Consider the following 19147-nt stretch of genomic DNA (forward strand, 5'->3'; position numbering starts at 1 on the left):
AGCCACCCAGGCGCCGCTAAATACTCTTGCATTCTGACATGCCGGGGAAGGGGGTTGGTTAGGGCTTCAGCATGTGATGGGGTGTGGAGAGGGCGACACAGTCCAGCCCATGCAGAAGGCTTACTGGAGGGACCGGACTTGAGCTGAGCTTTGAAGGATGATCAGCGTTCAGCTGAGTGGAGCGCTGGAGAATGGTGGATGAGGCCTCAGACATTCAAGATCTGGTAGTGGGAGAAGCAGGACACTCGGGTTGTGTCCCAGAGACACCGCATCTGTAGCAGGAAGTCGTTGCAAGGGATTAATGAAGGGAAAGAAAATTTATTGTTTGTGTTTTGGTTTTTTTTTTTAAGATTTTATTTATTTATTTGACAGATCACAAGTAGGCGGGGGGGGGGGGAGAGGGGGGTCGGTAGCAGGCTCTTTGCTGAGCAGAGAGCCTGACGCGGAGCTCGATCCCAGGACGCTGGGATCATGACCTGAGCAGAAGGCAGAGGCTTTAACCCACTGAGCCACTCAGGCGCCCTGGGAAAGAAAATTTAAATAGTAGTTTGTGACCAGATTCACAGAAGTGTGGCGTCTATGGTTTTAAGTTTTTGCATTTTAACCTAACAGAGAACCATGTTTTCATTATTTTTGACCCAGCTTTTAGCGCAGCTAAAATATCACATCGAGGCATTTCCTAAGCATTCTCTCCAAACCCCTAGTTTCTAGGCGGTTGTAGCACCCTGTGTATTTTCATTATAGTACGGCCTGAAGCTACCTTTGTCATTTCTTTCCTTGTTCATTATCTCACTTACCCCACTAGAATTGGGGGGCCTTGTCTGTTTTGTGCGTCCCATATTTCAGGCATGTCTAGCCATGCCTTGCACAGAATAAGAGGTCAATAAATGAGTTGAATTCATAGGTATTCCCTAGTGTGTACATCCAGTGGATGCTTGGAGCTTTGTTTTAGGAAGGCCTGTCTCGCAGCAGGATTGTAAGATGGACTTGGAGAGCATGGCAGGAAGAATGAGTAACACTTGGAAGGGTATCCGTTAGGGTCCTTTAATAACAAGAACAGAAACAGGCTAGCTTGAACAGAACAAGGAATTTATGACCGAGACAGAAGGCTGCTCCTGAGGTTTAAGGAAAAGCTAGAGAATTGGGCCGGGAAGTACGGAAACCAAGGTAACTGGCAGGAGTCAGCATGGCAGGCACCGGCTGGCTGCATTTTCAGACCCATCTTCCGGGGAGAAAGTTTGTGGTCTGCGTGGCTTTGGTTGTGTGCCTGCCCGTAAGCTAGGACGGCGCAGCTCATCAGACGTCCTCCCGGGACAAGGGTGGATCCTCCAGAGCCAAAGGAGAGAGGCGCCTCTGCTAATCCAGGTGCCCGTGGCAGGCGGGAGCTATGTCACAACAGAGCACACCCGAAACTGAAGTCAGCCCCTCTCAGGAGAGGCTGAAAACGGGGTGATGCAGGACCCAAGAGGCTGACACTCCTGCCCCGGGGGGATGTGACTGAGGAAGGATGTCTGCATTGTCCCCAAGTGGGTGATCAGACCTGACTTAGAGCAGCTCTTCTTGTCTCCTTCGAATAACGAAATCGGGGGAGCGTCAGGCCTGGATCCAGATGTGAGGGTTTGGGGATCGGTGTGCATGTGCTCCAAAGTCACGTGGGTGCTTAGGTTTCCAACGAGGTGTTTGCTATGTGACGAACTCCCCCTTTTCGGTGCTGTAACGGCTGGGACTGTCAGCAGTGTCCAGCGTTCCCAAGGATGGCGTGTGCGGAGTTCGGTTTTAGGCTCATGTTCTGGATGTAAGCAGACGTTTTCCTGTGGAAGTGGTGCCAAGGGTTTTCTGGGCCGGTCTTGGAGCAAGTTTGACTTACAGTGTGCCTTTGCTCTGACACCGGCCTGAGTCTTACTCTCCAAAGCTTGAAAGTCAGTGACGTTACCTTGGTCCCTTCCCATGTCCCTTCCTGGCCCCCTCATTTACCTCCCGGTGCCCTTTCATCCCAGTGCTTAGCTGTGCTTGGCTTTTTCCTGCACATGTCACCAGAATGCTTTGTATTCCAAAACTGTCTACCTTCCCTCCATCCCCTAAAAAATCTTAATTCTTTGATGTGACGTTGGTATAAAGAGGAAATTAATTTGCATTGAATTAATTTCTATTAAGACACGAATCCCTGCTTCTCTTGGCATTTAGTACCTGAGGAATTTGAGGTGTTGTTATAAAATAATATAAAATAATTTTCTGTGGCAAAGGGCTTTGTGGCCGTGCTAGGGAGTTGGAACTGGAGGCCAGCGTAAGCCTTTAGGAGGAGTTTTTAAGCCCTGGCGCCGTCAGTTGTGTGTTTCTGAAAGGGATCTGTAGTGGAAGTGGAAGAACGGACCCTCCACTATTGCAGTCGTCTCGTGAGTGGTGGGTCCCAAGTCTTCCCTGACGTCCCCACCGCACACCCACCCACCCTCCCACCACCCGGCCAAAGTCACTGCTTCCCGAAGTCCGTATGCTCGTAGCATCGTTTGTATCCATCATCCCGTTTGATTTTTGTGTGTGTCTCTGTCCTGCCACGGCAGTGTGTGCGGCCAGACGACAGGCAGCCGGCCAGCTCCCTCCTGTCCCGTCACCAGCATCTCTTACGATCGATAACATTCGGGACCATAAACCTTCAGGAGAGGAAGGACGGAACACACGCGCCCGCCGTGTGGGAGGCACTGCGTCCGCGCGCTGGCAAACGCCGCGCGTCTTGCTCTCCGTGAAAGTCCTGTGTGGCGAGTGGGGTTCGCCCAGCCGACAGGAGCTACGACCCGGAGAGGTCGAGTGATCTTACCAGGTTGCGTACCTAATAGGTGACAGAGCCAGGACTGGAGACAAACACCGATTTGAAGGTCTTTTCCATGGAGCTGTGAGGTCTGTGAATGGCTAACCGTAAAGATTCTCATTTTGAAACTTGAGGAAACAGCATGAGATGGGAAGGATTCAGGCCGAGCCCGGGGAGATCTGTGTGTACGGGGTGCAGGCGGCCATACGCTGGCCCAGTGTCAGTCTGGCTTTCCTGGGGGGTTTCCGCTGAGCTCTTTCTGTCCGTCGTAAACGGCTCGTGGTCCACATGTCACCCACTTTCCTCTTCACAGTGCCGGGGGCTCTCACTATGACTACGGCGACAGCAGGGACTCTGCCCCGATGAGTCAGCTGGAGACGAGCAATGGAAAAGGAGTGGGGGGCGGACTCGGGGGCAACACGCACTTCCGGGTGAGGGCGGCTCGGCGTGCGGTGTGCGGGCTCGTGCAAGTCCGATGTTCCGGTATTCGTCGTTAAAACAGGTGAGAATCGGGGGTTTCATGAGCCGGTTCCCCGCAGCCGCGGCCCCTGGCGTGAACTTTGCCTCGCCGCTTGCCTTCGATGGGACCTTGAACAGGTCACTTGACCCTCTGGCCCCGGGTGTCTCATCTCTATAGTAATCCTGGTTCGTGCCCGCGAGGGTGGCCGGAGCGCTTGGTGCGGGTGTGAGGATAGCGGCGGCAGTGTGTGGTCGAGGAGGCGCTGCATGGCCACGGCTGCCGGGTGGCAGTTGACGCTGGGCCGAGCGTCACGGGTGCCACTGTGGCGTCACCCGCACCCGCGTGTCCGGAATCTGACGGGCTCGGCCCCTCTCCGAGCAGGCCATCTCGCTGATGACTCTGAGTGGAGGGGTTAGCCAAATGAGTCACCTTAAGCAGTTTTCGGGGACAGTGACGATTTTCCGTACAGCCCACCTCTGAGTGACTGATTTTTCCCCAATTCCCAAATGTCTTCATTCTCAAAGACTATGGGAGCCTGTGGTTCAAGGGACTAGAAGCAGTGACTTAGAACACAAGCAGGGATCGCGGGAGCTTGAGGAAGGCAGGAGGAGGAAGCTTCTCTGAAGCGTTAGGGCACACGGCAGGAGGGTGCGGACGGCACGTGCGGGCGCGTGTGCTCCGTGTCCAGGGACGTGGTGGTCCTCATGGTGTAGTCCTCACACACTCCCTTCGCCCGCAGTTGCACTTCCAGGTGTCCTGTGTGTCTTCGTTTGGAGTCCCCCAGAGCAGACCCCGAGCCACGGATTCAGAGTAGGTGTTCATCTGCGAGGTGATCCCGGGAAGCACAGGAAAGGGGGTAGGGAGAGAAGCAAGAAGGGGGACCTGTCAAGAGTACGTTATCGAGGGGCGCCTGGGTGGCTCCGTGGGTTAAGCCTCTGCCTTCAGCTCAGGTCGTGATCTCAGGGTCCTGGGATCGAGCCCCGCATCGGGCTCTCTGCTTGGCGGGGAGCCTGCTTCTCCTCCTCTCTCTCTGCCTGCCTCTCTGCCTACTTGGATCTCTGTCTGTCAGATAAGTAAATAAAGTCTTAAAAACAAAAAAAAAAGGAGTACATTATCGAGCAGGTGCTGCTCCCAGTCAGACACCAAACCGAATTCCTGGAAGAGAGCTGAACCAGTTTCCCCCGAAGCTTCCTATCAAGGAGGGACACCCTTCCCGCAGCTCTGGTGCAATTCTTAGAGCTCTCGTTAATGCCTCCCCTTCTTATCCATTCCGGTCAGTCCATTAGAAATCCAGATAACTGCCTTTGCCTCGCCCGCCACCTTGGTCCAGGTACCACCGAGTCATTGTGGAGGACTGGATCGTTGCAGTAGACTCCTGGCTGGTCTGGGCCGCAGTCCTGTCTCAGCTGCCGTGTCGCTGCCGGCTCCGAGCTGGTCTTCCGGCTTCCACCGTCCCCTGCCTGCTGTGATCCATTCTCAGCGTCGGAGCTAGAGGGATCCTTTAGAAACAGAGTTCAGGTCCTCGTCATTTTCCTGCCAGAATCTTCCAGCGACTGCCCATTTCACCGGTGGTGGAAAGCTCGGTTTTCCTGTGCTCACTCAGCCCCGCAGTGTCTTAGTGGCTCCCTGCTCCAGCCCTGCCGTGACAGGCTCTTCCCTCTGCGTGCAGTGCTCGTCCCTTGGGATTCTCGTGGCCCCTTGCCTTCTTCAGACCTTCTCGAGTGGCATTTTGTTGAATGAGTGAACGGATGCGTGACTTGTGAAGTTCTAGTACAGTTTGTAGTGTGTCGTCGGTGTAAATCCTGTGTTCCCGTTTGCGTCTCCCCAGAGCATCGTGCGGCAGCGGCTGCTCTCCCTGTTTGCCGTGGGGGACACCGAGCCTCCGAGGTTGGCTAGCCCACAGCGCTGACTTCCCAACCCTCTTGACCCTGGCTCACGGGAGACAGTAGCAGCACGGTGCGCGCTCGCGCGTGTGGCCGTGAGCACGTGTGACCGGGACTGACCTGTCACGCGGTCTCAGCCTCCCTGTGTTTGAGGCCTTCTGACATTTTCCGCTCCGTCCTAGGCGGTTTATGATCTTAATTGCTAGTTTCTAATCACTAAACTGTAAGAGACCCTTTCGGAAAAATACTTGTCTGTGCTGTTAACGCTGCGTCTGTTGCCTTTTCCTGTGGCAGCATCTGAACTGGGTTCTCACAGCGGTTAGTGCTCTAAACAGCGTGTGGTGCGCAGCCGAGCTGTACATGGGGCGCCACAAGCTGTTTGCTTCTCTGCTGGCCTCCGTGAAAGATGATCGGGCGAACATAAGTAAATGCGCGATCGTGGAGACACCATAGCGGGATTGAGGGGAAGTTAAAATGGCTAACGGAAAAGGAAGGACAGAGTCTCTATCAAGCAGTGGCAAATAGAGGAATTAAAATTTGGCGCTGCTCTGAAATGACCGCAGGTAGGAATGAGCAGAAACTCCGTGCGCTCTGACCGAGGCGTCTGCTTGGGGACACCGTCCCTGGGAGCGATTGTGTCTTGGCGACCATTGAATTGAGTCAGCGCCATAGTGGGGGGTCAGAGGAACAGGAGAGAGGTTCGTGCACCGTGCTTGGTTGTTCCAGGCCGGTGGCCCAGCACACGCTTCTTCTGACGAGTCCGCATGCTGGTGGACCAGCAGAGGCTGAGCCTTTGAAACCAGCGGAGAACTTGCCAGTGTCCTGGGTGCCGAGGTTGGTACATCTACAGCCTGCCCTCTGGAGAATGAAAACCTGCCACCAACAGACTTAATTACTTTGAATCCATTCAAAAATAAATGTCATGAGACATCCATTCAAAAATATATGTCGTAACTATTTTATTTTATTACTTTTTTAGAGCAGGGAGAGCCAGAGGGATAGAGAGAGAATCTCAGGCAGGCTCCACACCCAGTGCAGAGTGGGACCCGGGGCTCGATCCCACGATACTGAGATCGTGACCAGAGCCAAAATCAAGAATTGGATGCTCAACCGACTGAGCCCTCCGGTGCCCCTAAACGTTGTAACTGTTTTAAAAAAGACACTACAGTCAAAGCAGAGATGAGGTGTTCTAGTAACAGAAGCCCAAGTGAAGGGTTGGCTTTGGAGAGTCCGAGATTGTCTCTGTGGGAAATGGCTTTCCCTCTGTTGAGAACACGGGTGGCATTAATAGGACCTTTTTCTTTGATACCGAATTAAATGTTTGCCTTGTACAAGGTGCTGGCCCAGCCAGCCTTTGCACCAGGGCTAAAGGAGGGCACAGTCGTCCCACCCGTTTGACACGAGGGGCCTGGTACTCAGCGGGGAAGGCGGCAGCCTCTCACCCCGGCGCCTGTCGCCGGGCCTGCACCCACCCACCAGGCCTTCCCGTCTCACCTTTAGACTGGAAGAGAATGACAGTGACATCTCGTTTCAGACCCTTAATTTGCAAGGAGCAGTAATTGTGTTTAGATCTGGGCACAGTTTCCCCGGTGCTGTCGCGGAAACCGGGAACTGGTAAGAAAACAGCACTCGGGGCTGCAGGGTCAGCATGAGAAAGCAGCCAGGCTCCCGGTGTTGAACATCCTGACCTTGGCTCAACCCTGTGATGCGTGAGTGATCTGTAAGTGAAATTCTTTCTCTTTCCAGATTCTTCGGTGTTTTTAAAGGTCTGGTGAGACCCCCCTGCCCGCAACCCACGGGTCACAGTTCACATGGTGGATAAGTGCCTCCCGCGGTAAGACTGACTTCCTGCGGAATCACAGCCTCAGCCGCTCTGGCTCTTCGTGCTTCCTTCCTCTCCGACCAGAAAGGCTAGAACCAAGCCTCGGACGGATGCGACCCCTAACGAGCAGGCCTCTCCTCGCAACCGTGCTTCCCGCCCAGCCGCCGAGGCCCAGCAGCCCCCCGCTGGTATGAGGGCACCGGAGCTGCGGTCCTCCGTCCCAGAGCCGCTCAGCCAGTGACCGGCGCGCCCCGCGAGCCCCGAGCCCCCCGTGGCCACTCCTCGTGCTGTCGAAGTAAGCCCGTTGGTCGGTGGGAGCGCCGCTGGGGTCCCGCCGGGGAGGAGCGCCCCGTCCCGCGGAGAGCTCTCCGCCGCGTTCCCCCAGTAACCGTGCGCTTTGTGTTGCAGGTGGGCGCCCGCGATGGAGGGGCTGCTGCACTACATCAACCCGGCCCACGCCATCTCCCTGCTGAGCGCCCTCAACGAGGAGCGCCTCAAGGGACAGCTGTGCGATGTGCTCCTGATCGTGGGCGATCAGAAGTTCCGAGCGCACAAAAACGTCCTGGCCGCCAGCAGCGAGTACTTTCAGACCTTATTCACCAACAAGGAGAACGAGTCCCAGACCGTCTTCCAGCTGGACTTCTGCGAGCCGGACGCTTTCGATAACGTCCTGAACTACATTTACTCTTCGTCCCTGTTCGTCGAGAAGAGCAGTCTGGCGGCCGTGCAGGAGCTCGGCTACAGCCTCGGGATTTCCTTCCTCACCAACATTGTCTCCAAAACCCCTCAGGCCCCCTTTCCGACGTGTCCCAACAGGAAGAAAGCATTCATCGAGGACGATGAAAGCAGTTCTCAGAAGAGAAGCGTCATCGTCTGCCAGAGTAGAAACGAAGCCCAGGGGAAAACCGGGAGTCAGAACCAGCCTGACCTCAGCCACGCGGCCCGGCCCTCCCCAAGCGCCGCCGTCAAGACCGGCCCCGGTAAGCCCCACGTCCCCAAGCCAGCCGAGCCGCTGCCCGGCTTGCCGCCGGCCGAGAAGGGCTGGCCGAGAGACGGCTCTGTGGGCTTCGCGAAGGTGCCGGAGCACGCGGGGCCTCTGGAGGACCCTGGCAGAGCCGGTCTGGGGAAGAGGGGTGCGCCGCTGCCTGCCAGGCCCCTGCAGGACAGGGAGGCCGCGGACGATCAGCTCCCCAAAGGCAAAGCCATCGAGCTGGCTCTGAAGAGGCCGCGGCCGCCGGTGTTGTCCCTCGGAAGTGCGTCGGAGACCCCCTACGTGCTGAAGGAGACGCACAAAGGAGGGGGTCCGGGCGAGGACAGGAACCTGCTGTACTACTCCAAGCTGGGGCTGGTGGTCCCGTCCGGCGGCGCGGGGTCCGCGAAGCCCGGCATCGACAGGAGCGGCCCGCTTGTCAAGAGTCTGCTGAGACGGTCGTTGTCCATGGACAGCCAGGTGCCCGTCTACTCGCCCGCCATAGAGCTGAAGTCTTCCCAGGGGCCCTCTGCTGGGGCAGGCGAGGTGCCGGGGAGCGCGTTCTGTGCCCTGCCTCAGAAGTCGTCTCTGAAGGAGTGCGGGGAGAAGGTGGCCGTGGACGAGCGGAGCCCCGCGCCCCAGCCGCACCGCCTGAGGTCCTTCAGTGCCTCGCAGTCCACGGACAGGGAGGGCGAGCCGGCCGTGACCGAGGTCCGCATCAAGACGGAGCCCCGCAGCCCGCTGTCCGATCCCTCCGACATCATCCGCGTCACCGTGGGAGACCCGGCCGCCGCCGCTGCCAGAGACCTCGCCCTGAAAACCGAAGATGACCAGAAGGACATGAGCAGGCTCCCGGCAAAAAGAAGGTTCCAGGCGGACCGGAGGCTGCCGCTGAAGAAGGTGAAGGAGGACGAGCGCGGGTCTCCGGCGTCCGAAGACAACTTCGCGGAGGGCTCGAGCCCTCCCCGCCCCGATGCCGAGTTTCCAGATTCTGACTTGAACAGAGATGAATTTGGTGAGTTGGAGGGAACAAGACCAAACAAAAAATTTAAGTGCAAACATTGCCTTAAGATCTTTAGATCGACGGCGGGTCTTCACCGGCACGTTAACATGTACCATAACCCAGAGAAGCCCTACGCTTGCGACATCTGTCACAAGCGGTTTCACACCAACTTCAAAGTGTGGACGCACTGTCAGACCCAGCACGGCATCGTGAAGAACCCGTCACCGGCCTCTAGTTCACATGCCGTTTTGGATGAGAAATTCCAAAGGAAGCTGATTGACATAGTGCGAGAGAGAGAGATTAAGAAGGCCCTGATCATTAAGCTGAGGCGCGGCAAGCCTGGCTTTCAGGGCCAGAGTAGCTCCCAGGCCCAGGCCATCAAGAGGAACCTGCGGTCGCGAGCCAAAGGAGCGTACGTTTGTTCGTACTGCGGAAAGGCCTATCGCTTCCTCTCGCAGTTCAAGCAGCACGTAAAAATGCACCCGGGAGAGAAGCCCGTTGGCGTCAGTAGGGCCGCCAAGCCCAGAGAGCACGTCTCTCTCGAGAGGCCGGTAGAGAACAAGGAGGTTTACCAGTGCCGCCTCTGTAATGCTAAGCTCTCTTCTCTTCTAGAGCAAGGAAGCCACGAGCGGTTGTGCAGGAACGCCACCGTTTGCGCCTACTGCAGCCTTAGGTTTTTCTCGCCCGAGCTGAAGCAGGAGCACGAGGGCAGGTGTGAGTACAAGAAGCTGACGTGCCTCGAGTGCATGCGCACCTTCAAGTCCTCCTTCAGCATCTGGCGGCACCAGGTCGAGGTCCATAACCAGAACACCATGGCGCCGGCCGAAAACTTCTCCTTACCCGTCCTGGAGCACAACGGCGACGTGACGGCCGCCGCCAGGCCCCCGGCGCAGCCCGAGCCCCACAGGGCCAACCACGCGGTCACTGCCAAAGACGACACCGCCTTCAGCGACTGCTCGGAGCAGGTGAACTTCGACTCGGAGGACTCCTCCTGTCTGCCCGAGGACCTCAGCCTCTCCAAGCAGCTCAAGATCCACGTCAAGGAGGAGCCCGCCGAGGAGGCCGAGGAAGAGGCGCCCGAGGCCCGCGCCGCCCCCAGGGATGCCGGCTCCAGCAAGGACGCCAGCCTGTGGCCCTGCGAGAAGTGCGGCAAGACGTTCACGGCGCACAAGCAGCTGGAGCGGCACCAGGAGCTGCTGTGCTCCGTGAAGCCCTTCATCTGCCACGTGTGCAACAAAGCCTTCCGCACCAACTTCCGGCTCTGGAGCCACTTCCAGTCGCACATGTCCCAGGCCACGGAGGACGCGGCGCATAAGGACCCGGAGGCCTGCCCGGTGCCCACAAACTCTCCGTCCCCGCCCCCGCTGCCCCCGCCCCCGCCGCTGCCCAAGATCCAGCCCCTGGAGCCCGACAGCCCCACGGGTGTGGCCGAAAACCCCGCGCCTGCCGCGGAGAAACTGTTTGTGCCCCAGGAGTCCGACACGCTCTTCTACCACGCGCCCCCCCTTTCTGCAATCACCTTTAAGAGACAGTTCATGTGTAAACTGTGCCACAGGACATTCAAGACGGCGTTCAGCCTCTGGAGTCACGAACAAAGCCACAACTGAGAGGCCGGCCCCTCGCACCTGTCGCGGAAGGGGCGCTGGTCTCCGGAGTGCGACCTTAATTGGGAAACGTGCATCAGAAGCGAGAGATTTTTCAAAAGAGAATAATAAAGCTTGGAAATTGTTACGCTCGAGTCGAAGTTGGAGGTAAATTGATACTAATTAGTGGTGATGTCCTCACTCAGCCTAGGAAGACTAAAATCTGTCGTGCGTCGGACCTTTCCGTGACGGGATGATTGGACTTCATTCCTGTTGAAATTGACTGATCTCACTTGTTTGCATGGTTCCTCATTCCACGGTGTCAGTCTAATCTTCTCCCGGAGGTGGTCTTGGTTTTTTACTGATTCGCAGTCAGTGAAATACGGTTCAAGTATTTTTTTCAATTCTGTCTAAGTTCTAGTTCAATCACGGCCACGTTCCGAAGGCCACGGCGTGTCAGGAGCAAGTGAGTAGTTGGCAGCGTCGAGTTAGATCTTAGGGTACTTTAGCAATAAAACAATGATAAGCCTCAACTTTATTAATAAGTTATCCTGACACTTGATAACAATAAATATTTGGTATTTTGTGGTCCTGTAAAAAAAATTTTTTGTATGAAAACAGTGAGAAATTTAAATCAGCAATAGTAATATTTAGATTTTTATAAAGTAACAAAAGCTTGCTCTTGGGTCACTTACGATAACTCATGATGGAAGATTTGGGAAATGAAAACGTGAGGGTTTCTGGAAGGCCTCCAAGCCCATTTACAAAAGCTTCCTTGGCGACAGGCGTGGTCATCGCGACCACTGTGCCGCGCACGTGGGCCTCCGGTCTCAGCTCTGACCGGCGCTGGAAGGGCTGGGCGGGTTCAGTCTCCTCCGGTTCATGCTATCACCAGTGGGGACATCCGAGTGCGTCGGGGACGGACAGCAAAGGTAGCATGAGGCACACACTCCTTTTGAGTTGAACAGCGTTAGAGGAACGGTGAAGGTTGGGACATACGCTTAGGTACCTCGGTCCCACGCCCCCGGTCAGGACATCAGCTGCAAGTCCCAAGTCCGCACGGAATCCCCAAGATGGGACCTGGGGGAGAACACCACACAGGGTCCCCACGCGCTCTCAAGACCAGTGTTCGTAGTGTTCCATCTCCTGCCTCCGTTTCTGTTGCGATTTGTTGGAGTTCGTTGTAGTGAGATGTCCTTAGTGCAACCATTCTGTTCCAAGTCGCTGCTTCAGCCTTCGTAATTCCGTATTAAAGCACTATCAAGGGTCCAAAATGAGTTTCGCTACCTATTTCGTCCCATAGGGTGTGGGCTGCCTTTTTTTTTTCTAGTTTGTGTAAGTTGTAATTAAAAGGCGCTTGTAGGCGTTACCCAGAGCTCAGCGGGTATTTCTAAAGGGAAGACTCTGTTTCACTCGTACAGGCGAGGGGTTAGGTATGAACAAGGGGAGATATTGTTGAAACCGCAAAATCTTTCCAAGGCAGTACTATGGATGAAGGCTCCCAAGTTTATTAAGTTTTTTTTTTTTTTTTTTACAAGTTGTTCTCTCAAAAAAAAAAAAAAAAATTTACTGTGACTAAGAAATAATTTGCTGAGCACTTCAGTGTGTACCGCTGTAGCAGAAAAAAGAGCTCCGTACTCATCTGTCCTGTCACCCACATCCCGTGCCAGCGGTAGGAAAGACATTCTCAACTTTTGATCGAAACGCAAGCATTTTCATAAAATGCTGATTGGCTTTGCAGATCCGAGAAATTGCATGTGAAATTTTGCCTTTCATTTTTTTCACGTGAAAACTGTCACAAGTCACAAAATATTTGAGTGGTCCCTTCCTAATTTCGTTCTTAGCTAAATTTGCTAGAGAAAGGAAAAGAAGACAAAGCTGCAGTAACCACTTATTGCCCTCTTTATATTTTCTTGAAGAAATCTATGCATTTTAAAGATGAAACTAAAGCGTGTGATGTTTCGAGAAACATCTGGGTGGGTTATTGTTCATTGACTTAATTCCCTGCATAATGTGCTGTTTTCTTACTCTGAACACCTTGGCAGCTGTCACTCCTTCGAAAAGACAGTCTCCCTCAGAGTAGTCCTTGCTTCTGGCCGTCAGACCGTGTGCGATAATTCCACGGCACACGTGATCTTGGCATTGTAAATCCAGTATCCCAGGACTTGAACCTTTATGCTACGTTTTTGAAGATTTTTTAATAATGTTAATCAGTAAAAAAAATATTTTTGATCTAAATACAGGCTCAGCTTATCTGTTAGATTTTGAAAATTGCCAGTGGTTTGTCTCGTTCGTTTCACGTTTTTGTCTAGGCAAGGAGCGTTAAGATTTCAAATAAAATTTTGAACCAAAAACATTTATAATGCAGTTCTGGATTTTCTATTACTTTTTATACTCTACCTTCAAAGCGTCAGGCTGAAAGAGTTTATTTTGGTGGTCAATAAAGAAAATATGCTTCCACTCATGTAACTATTTTAAAAGTTCGGAAGTAAAATAATGAAAGACACGCATCGCTCTGTTTAAGAATGTTGATCTCACACAGCGGGCAGACCCTCGGTCTGTGAGACAGGTTGGTCTTTCATTGTTAGGACTCCGGCTTGTAAAGGTATTCTCGAAAACGTTTTTTTCTGATTAGAATTAATTTTTGAAAATGTAGAAATCTCATTATTCCTTGTAAGTATTCAGGCTGCCTTTTTTTACGCAGTTGTGGAAAAGAATGTAAGATGTTTTAATATATTCTTTGTTAATCTGAGAACTTGCTATTGAATCATTTTCTTCGTGTGGGGGAGGGGAAGAGGAAAAACCTAGAACACCTTTTTATCTAAGTCAGCAATGGAGGTTACAAATAGTGTGCATTTTTTATAGTAATATTTCAACTTAACAGAATATTCACCTTTAAAACTAGTTATGGCTAGTGTGCATTTATTGTTTTATCAAAATCTCTAAGAATTCAACCATGATGTCACTTTCACATCTGTGGGGGGCAGGTGTGTGGTTCTCGGTTTTCCGTTCTGGAGCGGATCCCTAACAGCCTTTTAAAAAACACGCTGCAGCTCCTGTCAATCAGCGCTGGTCTTGCCCACGCACGCACCCACCCACCCATTGGTGCTGACGAGGGGAGAAGCTGTACGACCAGAATAAAATGTGCCCTTCTGTGGAGGCGGGGGTGTCTTCCCTCTGCAGGCCGGTGGCCCGTCTTGGGGAGAGAGACAGGAGAATCCGCTCTGTGTGTGTGTGTGTGTGTGTGTGTATGTGTGTACAACCAGAATCCGGAAGCATAGGAATTAAAGGCATTTGAATTTTCTCACCACAAAAACAATTAAATGTCATGCATTGCAGGTTTCTTGATAAATTGCACTAATTCATATTGGGATATTACAAGTCCGTTTTGTCGATTTCTGATTTCTCATTGATGTTTTTTGTAGTAATTGTGAAAAGTTATTTAAATAATGCTAGTACATTTAATAAGTTCTTTAACACTGGCTTTTTTTCTTTTTTTTTTAAGTTTAAAAAAAATAGGGTTTTCTTTTGCGGCTTTAGCACTTTAAGAAGTTTTATGTTCCCATCATGGTTAACGTGCTTGTTCAGCACTTCTCCGCGTGTTCGCTTCCGCGTGGCGGGGGACACTGGCGGGTTGCGTTTACGTTCCGGAGGCGGGGGCGTGGGGCAGTGTCAGGGTTTTCAGGAATTCCAGAGACCATTGTTTGGGAACCAAAGTATTTTACTGTAAATCTTGAAAATAATTGAACTGAGTGCTCTCTAGTCATTTATTAGTGCTGTTGTCAAATTTTCCACAAAGTTACACTTGGTTAATGTTAATTTTCAACTGGGGATAATTTCTTATTGACATTAATCCAATACTTTAAAACTTTTCATTGAGTAACGCTGACTATTAAACAAATGTGGTTATAAACAGATTGTGTATATTTTGTCGTCAGATGCCTTAGCAGACTAAATCATTGTTTGGTTTTATTTAGGAATGAGCTTTTGGGAACCGAAAACTCCTGGTCCAATAGGATTTCTATCTAACGTTAAACCATTGCTTATTTGTATCCAATTCTGTTGTCCGTTTCCTTTGCTTACATCTTGACTATGAATGATTGGAGTCAATAAATTTGTACTGTATTTTGTTTGGAGTCGTGGTCTCATTGGTGTGTTTCGGACGTTGGTAACAACGGGGAGTAGCGTGTACACTTCTGAGAGTAAAGAGGGAGCCGCTCTGGGGGCGTCCGGGGAGTAGCCCCTGAGAGCCGGGTGAGGTGCTGTGTCCCCAGTGCGTCCAGCTTGCTTGGATAACCGGGTTTGCAGTCGGGGGCAGTCACCCGGCCGCCACAGATACATGATTGCTAGAACCTCACCCACCCACCTCTTGCTTTACTGGTCACATTAGTCTGAAAACAGTCGTGGGGGCACTGAACAGGTTAATTACCCCCACATTGACGCTTCAGCAAAGCAATCGATAATCTAGTTTTATTGCCTGATGTTCACAGCTTCCAGGTCACGGTAACCAGCCCCTTCCACGGTCCTGGGGCGGACGGCTTCTGTGTTGCTAGCTTTCCCCGGGACGGAGAACCAAGCCGCGGGCGTCTCCCATGACCACCACCAGGCTGACCGCAGGCAGGGAAGGAGCTGGTCTCGGGCTCTGTTCCTCACCTGACCCCCTAGACCTGTCCTGGGGGCCCCTGGCTAACGGTTCTGTGATCGCACGGCACCCCCAACAAAAAAGTAACGATCTTGTTTTACTCCGCGCTAGCTCTGTTACCCCACTGGCCACCAGACGCTGTTTTGTTGAAAATGTTTCCTGGGCCCTTTCCTTTGTAGTAATTGCGGCCTTTTCAGTGTGGGCCTGTCGCAGTCCTATGGCGTCCTCCCCAGGCTTAGGCACACACTTAGGACAGTAAATGGCTGCGGTGGCCAAGTTTTGTCTCCAGCATGTGATGTGTTCCCGGCCAGAGGCTCCCTCGGCTCCGCTGAGCGCGTGAGCTCCGCTAGCTGGGGTGGTTGAGGCGTGCGTCTGGAGGACGAGCCTCCCCGAGCTGTCACAGGAGCGCTTTAAAGCCTGGGCGCCCTGTGACGGGCCATCAGCCCCCATCCTCCAAGGTAGGGTCCCCTGGCCAGTGCGTCATCCCCACCCCCGCATTCTGCCCAGTGGAACGTCTTTGTGCCCATCGGCGCGGGCTCGATCATTTCCGGGACACTTCCTGAGCCCCGTCCACCTGGTCCGCACCCCAGCTCTGTTCCCACGAAACCCCAGAGAGCCCTGTCCCCCTCGCCACCTTCTGGTCTACCCAGAGGTGTTCTAGGGCAGGGCTGTTCTCATCTCGGCCAGGGCCAGGGCCAGGCGGGGGGAAGGTGGTGTGTGTCGAGTCTCTGAGAAAAACAGCGAAGAAATCTTGGCAACACAGCAGCCAGCCAGCCCGCTCCTCAGCTAACATGGGAAGAACCTCGCCGAGTCTCTCTGTGCACCCCCAGCCCCCAACTCAGCTGCTCAGAGACCCAGAGCGTATTTTAATTTGTTATACCATTCTCAGCCCGAGGAAGAACGGAAGCGTTCAGATGGCCGGGCTCAGATGGAAGAGACCCTCGCCTTTTGTAAATGCGGCGCACTCTTGTGAGGCTGTCATTGTTTCGGGGGTGTGGCAGGTGGCGTGTGTCCCTGGCCTGGCCACAGTGCCCATTAGGTCACCCTCGGGTGGTGGATTGTCCGGATAAACTCATCCGCCAACCTCAGAGTCCCGAGGGCTGTGACCAGCTACCGCCGATGGGTTGTGGTACTGCCTGCACGTGTCTGTGCAGGTGTCGGTAAACCAGGAGCAGCCTCGTTTTCCTCTCACGTGGTGTCACTGTCCCCCGTGCTCAGACAGCCCAGTCCTCTCGCCTCCCTCATTTGGAATATTTCTCGGTGTTTCTTGGACATTCACAGCTCTGATCGTTTTTGAGGATTATGGACTCGTCGTGTTGCAGAGCACCCCTTAATGAGAGTTTGGTGTTTCCTCCCGATTAGACCCCAGTTGCGCATTTTTGCCCCAGAACGTCACGGAGGCTGTGACCGTTCTTTCCATCTGGACCTGCGTGCGGCATGCACTGCCCGTGTGCTGTCACAGGGAGGCGCTCTTTGTATCATTTCTGCCGGTTTCTCCTCGATGCCTTCTCCCCCTCTGCAGTTAATAAATATTCAATGGGGACATATTTTCAGGCTATGTAGAATCACATTTTTCATCTCCATTTTTACCCACTAGTTTTAGGATCTGTTGATGATGTTTGCCTGAATTCCTTATTTTAATGGTCATTGCCACATGGGGATTTTCTGCTACCTTCACGACTTCCTCATTTTATCCATGTGCTCTCTACCGCAAGAAAAAACATCTATTATTCCCATTAATTTGTTGTTTCTGTGTTGTGGACTCAGAAATTCCTACTCTTTTGTAGGGGCTGTAATCAGTCACCGTTGTTCTTTATTCTTCAAGGCTTGGATATCCCAGATTTAGCCAATGGGAGCTTCAGCCTGGCTTCTCTGACCTGTGACGTGTCCCTCTTGCTCTTGGAGTATTTTCCTGCTTTCTCACCCAACAAGGTGTTCCAGACTCGCCCTGTCCTTTTCCTGCCAGAGCTTCAAAATCAGGCATTTCTCTGAGGAGGCTGGTTCCTTTTCGTGGAGAATAGTGTTTGGAGACCAGGATTTGGACATGAGGTGGACTCACTGATGCAAGGTGGCAAGGTGTGCGTGCACCGGGTCCTTGAGGGGAGGGCTTACAGGGAAAATACACACACCTGCGTGCACTCACACAGGGACATCTGGATTTATCTCTGCATCTTCTAGACCTCTCTGGATATGTGTGAATCTCTGAGTTCACACTGATGGCTTCAATTCCAACCCCATGCCAGATGGTCCATTCCATGGCTCGCCCTTTCCATATTTATGCCTTCCCTCTCTGGTGGTGACAGACTAGCCTCCCATGGCCTCGGTCTCCCTGTGTGTAGCCAACCTCCAGCCCCCTTGCACCTGCCATCCACATGCCAACTTCCTGGGGAGCTACCTAATGGCTTTTTAACAAAGGGAGAAAGGAAAGAAGACAGGAAGGGAGGGAGGAAGGACTGTCTTAGTTGTCTTCTCTCCTTTTAGTTCTACAGTTTTTCTTCGTGTAGTCTAAGTACTCTGATGTTAACAGCATCCATGTACAAAGTTGATTAGCCAGGCCCATATTATTTTTTAAATGAGCTTCTTTATCTACTGTGAAACCTACTTTGTTTTTATTAATATAACTACTCCAGCTCTCTCCTGACAAGTTTTAACATGGTATATTTTTTCCATTCTTTTACCTGTTTGTGTCATTACGTGTAGTATGTGTCTTGCAGGCAAGCATATATTTGGGTACCGATTTAGTCCAATCTGACATCCTCTGCCTTTTAGTCAGTGTTTAGACCATTTACATTTAACATCTCATCATTCATTTCCCACTTATCCTGTCCATTCTGTGTTTGCGGTTTTCTCTTTTTCTTCCTTCTTTTGGATTAACTGAGTTTTGTTTTTCTTTCTTTTTTCTTTTTTTCCTAAAGATTTATTTCTTTTAGAGAGAGAGAGCACAGGCAAGTTGGGGGAGGAGCAGAGGGAGAGAGAGAATCCTCAAGCAGACTTCCTGCTGAGTGCAGAACCTAACGTGGGGCTTGATTTCATAATCCTGAGATCATGACCTGAGCTGAAATCAAGAGTCAACCACTTAACCAACTGAGCCATCCAGGCACCCCTTGTTTTTCTTTTTTTAAGATTCCATTTCTCTCTTTTATCAGCTTATCATTTATAACTTTGTTTTATTATTTTAGTAATTATGTTACAGTTTATAGTATACATCTTTGCCTTATCACAGTCTACCCCCAAGGAATATCAGACCACCTTAGGTGTGATGCAAGAATGGATGGCATATGTGTCCTTTTCTCCCCTCCTAGTTTCTGCGCGACGATTGTCAGACGCTCACTTCTGTGTATGGTATAAGCCCCATAATATGTTGTTATTGTTTTCACTTTATATAGTCAACTAACAGGGCGCCTGGGTGGCTCAGTGGGTTAGAGCCTCTGCGTTCGGCTCGGGTCATGATCCCAGGGTCCTGGGATCGAGCCCCGCGTCGGGCTCTCTGCCCGGCGGGGAGCCTGCTTCCTCCTCTCTCTCTGACTGCCTCCCTGCCTACTTGTGATCTCTGTCTGTCAAATAAATAAATAAAATCTTAAAAAAAGAAGAAAAAAAAGATTTAAATAGTCAACTAACTGTTAAAGGAATCCAATTATTAAAAAACAAGTATTTATATTTACCCATGTAAATTTCCATTTCCGGTGCTCTTCCTTTCACCTGCAGATCCAAGTTTTCTTTCAGTATCATTGTCCTCCTAAGGACATGAACATCAGTATTTCCTGTAGTGTAGGTCTACTGGTGCCGAATTCTTTCAGCCTACGTGTGCTATAAAAGTCTTTATTTTGCCAATCCCGAAAGATAGTTTTGCTGGGTATAGAATTCTAGATGGATAGTTCTGCTTTTTTTTTTTTTTTCTTTAAGTACTTTAAAGATGTTGCTTCACTGTTTCTAGTTTGAATTGTTTCCAGCGAGAAATCTGCAGTTCTTGTCTGTGTTCCC

At 52.0% G+C, this 19147-nt stretch overlaps 1 protein-coding gene across 2 annotated transcripts; it reads left to right on the forward strand.

The window, feature by feature from the left end:
• The first annotated feature begins 6840 nt into the window (after positions 1–6840).
• ZBTB21 (zinc finger and BTB domain containing 21) lies at positions 6841–14660 on the forward strand. Of its 2 annotated transcripts, XM_080797193.1 has the most exons (3): positions 6841–7263; positions 7377–8953; positions 9554–14660. In XM_080797193.1, exons 2-3 carry the CDS (start codon positions 7390–7392, stop codon positions 10546–10548), a joined length of 2559 nt encoding a protein of 852 aa, XP_080653319.1. In that variant the 5' UTR covers positions 6841–7263; positions 7377–7389; the 3' UTR covers positions 10549–14660. The 2 variants fall into 2 exon arrangements, with proteins under 2 accessions (XP_080653319.1, XP_080653318.1); XM_080797192.1 differs by having other exon boundaries at positions 7377–14660.
• The last annotated feature ends 4487 nt before the right edge of the window (positions 14661–19147 follow it).

Source organism: Martes martes (assembly GCF_963455335.1).
Source record: "Martes martes genome assembly, chromosome: 1".
Taxonomy (NCBI): Eukaryota; Metazoa; Chordata; class Mammalia; order Carnivora; family Mustelidae; genus Martes; species Martes martes.